This window comes from Monodelphis domestica, chromosome 1 (assembly GCF_027887165.1).
Source record: "Monodelphis domestica isolate mMonDom1 chromosome 1, mMonDom1.pri, whole genome shotgun sequence".
Taxonomy (NCBI): Eukaryota; Metazoa; Chordata; class Mammalia; order Didelphimorphia; family Didelphidae; genus Monodelphis; species Monodelphis domestica.
Window position 1 is genome coordinate 408,325,984 of NC_077227.1, and position 10,099 is coordinate 408,336,082.

General features: G+C 41.5%; 1 protein-coding gene across 4 annotated transcripts in view; it reads left to right on the plus strand.

The window, feature by feature from the left end:
* PLAGL2 (PLAG1 like zinc finger 2) overlaps nucleotides 1–5,655 on the plus strand; it is a 21,922-nt gene extending 16,267 nt beyond the window's left edge. For all 4 annotated transcript variants that reach the window (XM_056811959.1, XM_007474456.3, XM_007474457.3 and 1 more), the window contains exon 3: nucleotides 236–5,655. In XM_056811959.1, the coding sequence (XP_056667937.1) occupies nucleotides 236–1,457 (1,222 nt within the window). In that variant the 3' untranslated portion in view covers nucleotides 1,458–5,655. The remainder of the gene's footprint in view (nucleotides 1–235) is intronic.
* Nucleotides 5,656–10,099: the final 4,444 nt, after the last annotated feature.

Consider the following 10,099-nt stretch of genomic DNA (forward strand, 5'->3'; position numbering starts at 1 on the left):
AATTTGCACAGATAGTATCTGACTGATGTGAGTATACAGTGAGAGAATGTATGGAAAGCATTTTGCAAATCCTTGTAATACTTTAAAGTCAGGTGGAATCTAGCATTCTAGAGGTAGATGGGGGGAGGGGCGCTAAGGCTTACTTTCTTTCCTTTTTTCCCTGTAACCTTTGGATCAAAGAGGATTGTAGGCTGAATGTGGCCAGATCTTTTGATCATCTGTTTTCTTTATCCAGGCATATGGCCACTCATTCAGCCCAGAAGCCCCACCAGTGCATGTATTGTGAAAAGATGTTCCATCGGAAGGACCATTTGCGGAATCACCTGCAGACCCATGATCCCCATAAGGAGGCCCTCCACTGCCCAGAGTGTGGCAAGAACTATAACACCAAGCTGGGCTATCGGCGCCACCTGGCTATGCATGCTGCCACTAGTGGTGACCTCAGCTGCAAAGTGTGCCTCCAAACCTTTGAGAACACCCAGGTCCTTCTGGAACACCTGAAAGCTCATTCAAGGAGAGCATCAGGTGGGGCCAAGGAGAAGAAGCATCCCTGTGACCATTGTGATCGACGTTTCTACACCAGGAAGGATGTGAGGAGGCACCTGGTAGTTCACACAGGGCGCAAAGATTTCCTTTGCCAGTACTGTGCCCAGAGGTTTGGGCGTAAGGACCATCTAACTCGGCACATGAAAAAGAGCCACTCACAAGAATTACTGAAAATTAAGACAGAACCAGTAGACATGTTGGGACTCCTCAGCTGTAGCTCCTCAGTCACAGTGAAAGAAGAGCTGAGCCCAGTTCTGTGCATGGCATCCAGGGACATGATAGGGGGTAAGACCTTCCCAGGAATGTTACCTATGGGCATGTATAGCACCCACCTCCCAGCCATGCCAAGTTCAGGGATGCCTCATTCTCTGGTTCACAATTCCCTGCCAATGGGAATGAGTTATCCTCTGGAATCTTCCTCACCCATCTCCTCTCCACCACAACTTCCCCCAAAATACCAGCTTGGATCTACCTCATACTTGCCGGAGAAACTACCCAAAGCAGAGGTGGAAAGCTTTCTGTCGGAGCTTCCCGGAAGCCTATCTCTCCCATCCAGTGAGCCCCAGTCCTCCTCACCTCAGCCAGCCCTTTTGGATGAAGCCCTGCTTTCCAAGAGCCCTGCCAACCTCTCTGAGGCGCTTTGTGCTGCTAACATGGACTTTTCTCACCTCCTGGGCTTCCTCCCCCTGAATCTTCCTCCATGCAACCCACCTGGGACCACAGGAGGATTGGTGATGGGCTACTCACAGGCAGAAACCCAACCACTGCTTACCACTTTGCAGTCTCAACCTCAAGATGCTCCAGGACCTGGGGGTCCCCTCAACTTTGGGCCCTTACATTCATTGCCCCCAGTTTTTACCTCTGGCTTAAGCACCACTACTCTGCCACGTTTTCATCAGGCGTTCCAGTAGGCTGAAAGGAGGCACCAGGCTTGGCCCTCAGGTCGTAAATCCCAACTCTTATTTCCTCTTTCTGTTCCCTGTGAAGGCTGCTGAGCTTTCAAAGCTGGGTTCAAGATGAAAGGATTCCAGTGTCTGATTGGAGCACTTGGGTTCAACTTCCCACAGCAGCCTTGAGGTTGCTTGAACCCTAATCTCGTGAAAAGATTTCATACAATAGGACTTCAGGTATTTTTCATTTGTTTGTTTTCAATCTGAATCAGGAGCCACACTTAGCATGCTCCCTTCCTAAGGTTTGAGAGCTTCATTTGTCTCTCTGGGGCTCCTTGGAGAAGCAGGAACAGTGAGGTTTCACCTTGGATTATCTCAAGAAAACCAGCTGGAGAGACCCACCTTCCAGTTCACATTTGCAGACCCTGTAACAGTCCCTGCTGATGGAAGAGAGTCTCTGAGAGATCAGTTCCAGTAACCTGCCTTGGACAGAGTGGACAGGAGAAAGGGCTTCCTTGTTCCCTTCCCCCATTGCCCCCCGTCCCTCTGTATCGCTACTCTACTCTGTATCAGTGTTGCCAGCAGTGATACCGTTTACACAGTTGATTCAGACACATCATTTCACTTCCCCTTGCAGAGCCGTTAGAGTAGACTTATTCCAGTGAGCATTGTTTACACACCATGAATCCATTCCCACCAGTACAATCCAGTTGACACCAGCATGAACCTTTTGGGTACCTGGTGTTAACTGGAGCCCTGTTTACATGATGGAGTCAGGTTTCACTGACTTCTCTTCACTTGAGGTCACATTTTTCCCCCATGGGGAAATAAACTGACTTTGGACTACTTCAGTTTCTGCCGTCCTCTGTGGCTCTCTTAGCTCACATTACCCCCATGAGGCAGGCAAGGAGAATGGAGCAGTTTTTAAGAGGTCTGGATCACTTTTGCTTAAGTACATGTTGGTCTTTTGAATTGGAGATGGAAACAAGTTAAAAGGCAAGATCTGGGGCCTCCTACCCTTCTAAGTTATCTTGTGCTATGTCTAGATAATAGGAAGCATCTAGACTCTAGATTAATTAAAGTGGCAAAGGAGAGGGAATGAGCACCTTTTTTTGTTCTGTCCAGCTCTATTCCTAATCCAGGAAGCTGTGGATTTACTGGAAAATTAGTATTCAGGAAGTTAGGATTAGAAAGTCCCAGATTGGTTTGTCATTGAGAAGTAACTATATGTGAACTGTTCCCTCCAACACTAAATTCCTCTGATCCATTCTATCCACTTCCACCTCTATGTTCACAGTCACTGATATATCTAGGATTTTCGGTATGCAGGATCTTTTTAGCAAAAAGCCGCTGGTCTTGCTTCTCTACTCATTTTTCCTTCCTTAGTTTTATGTTAGTACCAAGGAAAGTATCACCCAGTTAGTGTCTGATCCCTTTCATCTTTCAACCTCTCATCTCCATCTATCAGTTCTTTTTTGTATTTTGAGTAAATCTGGTGTATCTTCCCTTGCCACCCTCCTTGCATTGCCCCTTTGTGTTTGTGGCCCAGTGTATGCTCCCACCAGCCTGCAGGCAGGAGTCCTAGGGCCAATGTTGCTGGAACCCATCCAGATATCTCTACCAACCCAGGAAACACACATCTACCTCTTTCACTATTAACTCCACAAGCGCATCCAGTGGCCAGTTCCCTAGGGTTTCATTTTGAGTGATTTTCTCACCTGATTTCTCACTCTGGCTTCATCCTTCAGTTTTTAGGACAAACTACTAAGATGATTCTGCCTCAATTGCTTAAACCTAGTCCACTTTACATGGTATTTTGATTTCCCACTAGGAATTATCTCAATTGCCATTTAGGAGAAGAGCAGATAAGTGATGCTGGGTACCTGCTCTGGCCTCTGGCATACCAGTTTGAGGTGAAGATGTTAAAGCATATTGATGCCCTTAATTGTGAAGGGATGAGAATCGAATGAGCATGTTTAAAACAAAATCAAAAAAAAAAAAACCAGGGTAGTTTGGAATACTGTTTTCAGATATAGAAATGTCTAGTCCTCCTTAGGTTTGGGCTAGGTGGTTTGCTTTCAAGAATCCGCAAGTGAATTCCATGGACTAATTATGTTTCTAAAGAAAGGCTTTGGCCTTGTCCACATAGCCAGTTGTTGTTCATTTCATTTAAGATTTTTATTATGGGAAATGGTAAATGAGGGGTCATTAAGGCTCATCACTACCATTAATGACTTTATACTCATCTGCTATATTTTGTCTTCACCACTGTACCCCCCAACCCCCTCCCTGCGGTCACTGCACACTTGACTAGCAGAGGTCATGGGACCTCTGGCTGTAAAATACAAATTTCTTTTCATCCCAAGCAGGTGGAAGATTCAGATGTGAGTATTCATCTCCATCCTCCCGCCGCATGTATCTCTCAACTCCCTCATTCCCCCTGAGCTTTCCACTTGCCCTCTCTGGCTGAAGTGATATAAATGTAAAAGGGCTCCCAGGAACCTCATGTGATAAGCAAAGCAACTACTTAACCCTGAAACTGGTACCTCATTTTACCCTCCCAAAGTCCTATCAATTCTTTACTCTTCCATACCTACCTCTCCAAATGTCCTCACAAACCACCATGAAATTACTATTTCAGGGTCAGTTTTCCAGTATGTTCTGTGCAGGGGAAACATCGGCAGCTCCTTTTGGCCAATAGTCATTTGATCATTCCATTTTGGGTCCAAATTAGGGAAGGGGAGTTATCCCATTTTTAATAACTGAAAGTACAGTTATTTTAAATATATAAGTAGCTTAATAACTCTGTCTTTGCCCTGAATTCAGCATCCAGACTTAAAAAGATTTTTGTTAAAAAGTGCTGTGAAAACGAAAGACACCTTGATAATAATAATAAGATAATAAGCTATTTTATGCAGCATTGACCAAAAGAGGGCCAAGAATTTGTGTAGTCAAGGGAACTGAGTATCAGGAATGTCAATGGCAGAGCAAATTCCAGTCCTAGTGTACCTTTTCTGCCTCTACCCGTATTCCCAAATACTTTCCCACTTCAACAATGGCAGCTTTTGACTAACCTGGTTTTGCCTCCCTTCTGCAGCAGAACTGGCCCTTCTATTGTCACCTGAACGAACTTCAGTCAGTTTGGCTTCTGCATAACCTGCTGTTCCCTGTTTCTGTTTGAGAGGTGGGGGAGTAATCTGTGGTGTGAGCTGAGTACCTCAGTGAATGCTGCCTATAGCCACAGGAGGTGGAGAGGCAGAGAGGCCCTTCGGTGAACTTTTTTCAGCCTTTGATTAATGGCATTTTTGTTAAAAGTGGAAATCTGCAGAGCAGGTTTGATTACTTTTGCTCGTAGATATTGCCCTAAGTTTATGAAAACCCCCTTACTCCCAATCTTTCCTTAGTGCCTCATTAAAATCCCTTTCCCCATTTTTTTGGTAGTTGTTTTTTTTCCCCTATATCTAGGAGCTGTTTTTAGCACGATTTTTTTTTTTTGGTAACAGTTTATATTGTACAGGATCAATATTTTGCTTTTTAACAAGGATATTTATGTAATAAGAAACTTTGCCTTAGGCAGGTGGTGACCAGAGAAGTCCACAGAGTCTCTGGAGCCCCCACCCCGGCCTCTCCTGAAACTAGTTGAGCTCTGAATCTGCTGTGGGAGGAACACTGCCAGTGACCTTCACAGCTGGAGAGTGGTATTCCCCAAGAGGAGCAAGCAGGTAGGGTCTCCCAGATGTCCAGAAGACTTTTCAAGGGCCTGGGGCAGGGAAAAAAAGAAAAGTGGGGTTTAACAGTGGAGTTTTACAGGCAGCAAAGCTTCCTTAGCTGGCTGCCACTGGTATTTGGATGTTGTTTGACACTCTCTCCACTTCTAGCACACCTGCTCCTCAAACTCCCCTTTCGTAGCCCTACTCCCCCGGCTGTTAAGGCCACAGAGCTGCCCATTTGTAAGGCCGGACTATTTAAAAAGAAAAAAGGAAAAAAAAACAAAACAAAAACTTTCTAGCACTTTGTATACACAGTGAATAACCTCTTTTTATTGGAGTATTTTTGGCTTTATATAAAACAAGGTTTTTAATTGTAAAATATTAAGTGCCATTAGAAAATGCACAGGGCGTATCTTTGTTAAATTAGATTTTTCAATGTTTTACAGAATTACATTTTCAAGAAGAAAGTTTTTATAATGAAGTTGTTTATTAAAAACCTTTGAATGATGTGTTTGGAAGTTGTCAGCCTCTGATTGGGGAAAGGGTTGGAGAAACACTTGAAAGAGTTGGAACCTCTCACCAGAACCCACAAGCTGATCTCTCAATCAGCCAAGCAGGAGAGTGAGTGTGGGTAAGTGACATGGTGGAGGAGCACCATAGCCTAGTAAGATTCTGGATTTGGAGACAGAAGACCTGGGATAAATTCCAGCACAGCTGATTATTCCTGGTGGCGTCGGAGGAGTCACCCAACTTTTCACAGCCTTCATTTCTTCATCTGAAGTTCACGGGTTGGATGAAACGATCTATAAGATTCTTTCCAACTCTTAACCTTGTGAAATACCCAAGTTGTTGGGTTCAAAGACCTAGATTATGCTGTCAGATGGACATGGGACTTAAAATTAGAAGTTCCAAGTTTTGGCTTCAAAGATGGATCATTTGTATGACTGGGTAAAATCACTTTGAATCTGAGAAATGGTACTGTACTGCCTCAAAGGCTCAGGAAGAAAGTTTTCTCAGCCTTACACTACCATAGAAATGAGAGTTGTTACTCAGGTACCAACAAACTCATTGTGCCAGCAGCCAGTTGAATGTGAAGGCAATCCATCATTTCAGTATGCAAATATATTGCTCTCCTAAATGCAGTCTATAATCCTAGACAAAGAACAGTCATTAGCTTTGGGATAATGACCATAGCTGATACTATAGTCATTTTAAATTCTAATCTAATCCTAGACCTGCTTTACTGTGTTCAGAACTGGGCAAATTGCTTCCCTTCTCTATGTTATAAAATTCTATTATAAAATGAAGGGTTGGGCCAAAGGAACTAAAGTCCCATAGCTCCTGAAGGTGCTGAGGAAATATCAAAGATCTCTGATTCCCACCTTAACTGTGAGATAATACTGGCTTCTATGTATGGGATTCAGGACATATTAGCTAACACACAGTTGTGTCTACACTGTTCTGATGGAAGTAGCTCTTGTGAATATGGGAATTCAGGTGAATAATTTGAATCTAAATTTCTCAAAGGAAAGACTACCCAGATTACTAGAGCCATTCAAGAATTATTGAGATGTGCAGTGGAAAGAATAATAAACTTGAAGTTACAGACCCGAGTTCAAATTCTGGCTAATGTTGATGACTACTGTAACCTTGGACAACTCTAGACCTCAGTTTTCTCAACTAGAAAATAAACATAGGCTCATTAACCTTTTAAGACCACTTTCAGTTCTAGTATCCATGACTGAGCTGAGGATAGTTTGGGTTGGAGCATCAGAAGTTTGGTCTCAGTTACATGAAAAAGGCAGGTTGTAGGGTAGGGTATCAAAAGCACAGAATTCAGAGTTGGGATGGATAGTTGGTTTTGAGTCCCAAGTTCTGCTGCTTTACTCATGTGACCTGGGGCAAGGTGCTTATTTGTAAAATGAAGGGGTTGAACTAGATGATTCCTAAACTCTCTTCCAATGTGAAAATCGTATGATCTTGAGGCATGACAAATGAAGCTAACTGTATCATATTATCAGATCTTAGAATAGTAGTGATCTAGGAAGGAATGGAGACCAGGAGTACAGATTTTTAAGTCACTTTCTTCTTTTTTTAATTTCTCCCCATCCATTGAAAAGATGAAATATGATAGCTATTATACATATGTAGTCATGCAAAACATTTCCACAGCCATTTTGCAAAAAGAAAGAAGAAAATAGGGTTTAATCTGCGCTCTAGTCCTTCAGTTCTCTTTCTCTGGAGGTGGATAGTATTTTTCATAAATGAGTCTTTTAGAGTTGTCACAGATCATTTTCTTGATCAGAGTTGCTAAGTCACAATTGATACAATTGTTCTGGTTTTTCATTGCATCTGTTCATGTAAATCTTCCCAGGTTTCTCTGAAACCCTTTCCTTCATTATTTCTTACAGCACGATAGCATTTCATCACATTCATATACCGTTGCCATTTCCCAGTTTTGGAGCATCCCCTCAGTTTCCAAATCTTTGCTCCCTCAGAAAGAGCTGTTACAAATATTTTGGGTACATATATGTCCTTTTCCTTTTTCTCTTGATTTTGTTGAGGGATAGACCTAGTAGTAGTAGTAGTAGTATTGTTGGGTAAGCAGTTCTTGACAATTGAAATAATTGATTCAAGGAAAAGGCAGAAAAATAACATACATATAATCTATTGTTCCATCGGAGTCCAAAGTTATAAAATCTGAACCTCAAGGGTTGTCCCTAAGGTTAGCATCTAAGGTTAAAGAGGGGCACAAATGAGCTTCCTTAATAACTAATTCATAGAATCTCAGATTTGGACCCTTAAGGGTTGTCTATTTTAACTCCTACCTGAGAAATACCTTTTAATAGCACCCTCTAGAAGTGGTCATTTAGAATCCACTTGAAGTTTCTTGGTGCCTGGGGACTTTGCCTCATGAGACCACCCATTCCATTCATGAACAACCCTCACAATGATCTAAATTGGTTTGTGTTTCTCTCTAGGTTGATCCTAGGTTTGTCTTTGCAGGTCCCATAGAACATCATAGGATTAAGAGGACTGTAGAAACCAATCCAATTGTCTAATTTTACAGGTGAGAAGGTGATAACTAGTAGCACTGATATTTGAACTCAGTTCTGATTCCAAGACTAGAGATCTTGCCATTTTACCTACCATGCCCTCTTTTACATGATAAAGGAACATCTAGATGGCTTAGTGGATATTGTGTTGACCTTAGAGTCACACTTGAATTTAAAGCCCATCTTAAATACTGATGGTGTGGCTGAGCTTCATTTTTTTCAACTTGCAAAATGGGAGTTATTATAGCACCTACCTAGTTGTGAGGATCAAATGAAATCTCTCCATCCATTCATCCATCCATGCACGCATCTATCTATCTGTCTCACTTTTCCAAATTTTAAAGCATAACACGTTAGCTAATATGTAAGATTATATATTTGAACAGCAGTTATGGCCCCTAAAGACCCATTATTATTTTGTCCTTTAGGATATTATCAAAGCTCTTCTTGAACCTTACTGTATTTTCAGCTGGGTACCACTTCTTGAAAAGGGTTGGGGGATGGATTGTCAGTCTCTCACTAAGCTTTTCCTCCCATTGCTTTAAAGCCCATTTGTCCTAAAGTGAGCTCTTCCCAGTTTCAAGAAGGACATTTGTTGGAATGTGATGTTCATGTTCAACTTTCAAGTTGAACTTTTTAGACTTTTATAGACTTTGTTTTAAACCCCATCAGACTTCACTTTTTTGTGCTGAAGAGTCCCAATCTTTTTAGTCTGCCCTCATGCAGCAGTTAATGAAAAGAACACAGGGCTTTTAAGCCATCTCCATTACTTAATTATATACTTTTGGGACACTCCATCTTTCTAAAATCCAATTTCCTCACATGCAAAGTAGGAAGCAATGTTTTTATGGCTTACTTCAAGAGGCTTTTTGCCAATTAAATAATATAGGTAAAATAAAAATATGAATTGTTACCATCCTGCTCCCTCCCCTTTGTTCATTCCTTTGTTCGTTTTTATTGCCTTATTGATAAATTTCTGGCTCTGTTATGTCTTTATTAAGGTGTAGTGAGCAGACTTGTACACAGTTATATACATAGGATTTTATTCGGGGGCAGAGTAATGTTTGCTGTTTAACTTCAGAAAATGAGGAGTTGGGTATTTTGAATAATTGGTTTGTGAGAGGAATGGGGAATCCTTGGGAAACTGAACCCAGCCAGGACCCAGAATTGGATTCTGTTCTCATACAGTTTTCAACATAGATTGTCATACCATAGCTATATGGGTATAAAGACCTGGCTTCCATGAAGTTACTGTGTGATCTTGACAATTTGCTTAAAATTCTTGACCTCACTCACTTTCCTCATCTGTAAAGTAAGGGGGGTTGGAGTTCTTAAATTTTTATGTGTAAGGGACTTCTTTGGTATTTTGATGAAGCTATATACCCTTCAAAATTATGTGGTTTTCTTTAAACAAAAAAATCATAATTAAAAGGACTACCAAATTTCAGTGAACATATTAGTGAAAATAAAATGTAATCTCCCCCCACCCCCCAGCCCAAATTCATGTATACTTTGACCCCCTGAAGAGGTCCTTGGATGAGATTATCTCCGAAGTTCCTTTCTGGTCTGATATTCTAAGGTTTCCTTTGATTTCTAATGTTCTATATTCAATGTTTTCTAGTTCTATTATTCCATATTCTATATTCTGATGTCCCTTCAAGTTCTTGTATTATTTGGCCCTATGCTCCTTTCAATGCTTATATTAATGTTGTGTTCTAAGATCCCTAGAATCTTTGAAATTCTATGTTCTAAGGCCTAATCCAGCTCTCACAGTCAGTTCTAAGATTCCTTCCAGCTTTGAATGTTTTGTTTTTTGAGGTCCTTTCAAGTTCTTCTTAGACTGAGAACCTGTTCTCTGCTCTTCCTAAGAACAGAAACTCCCTTTTTTTTCTTTTTG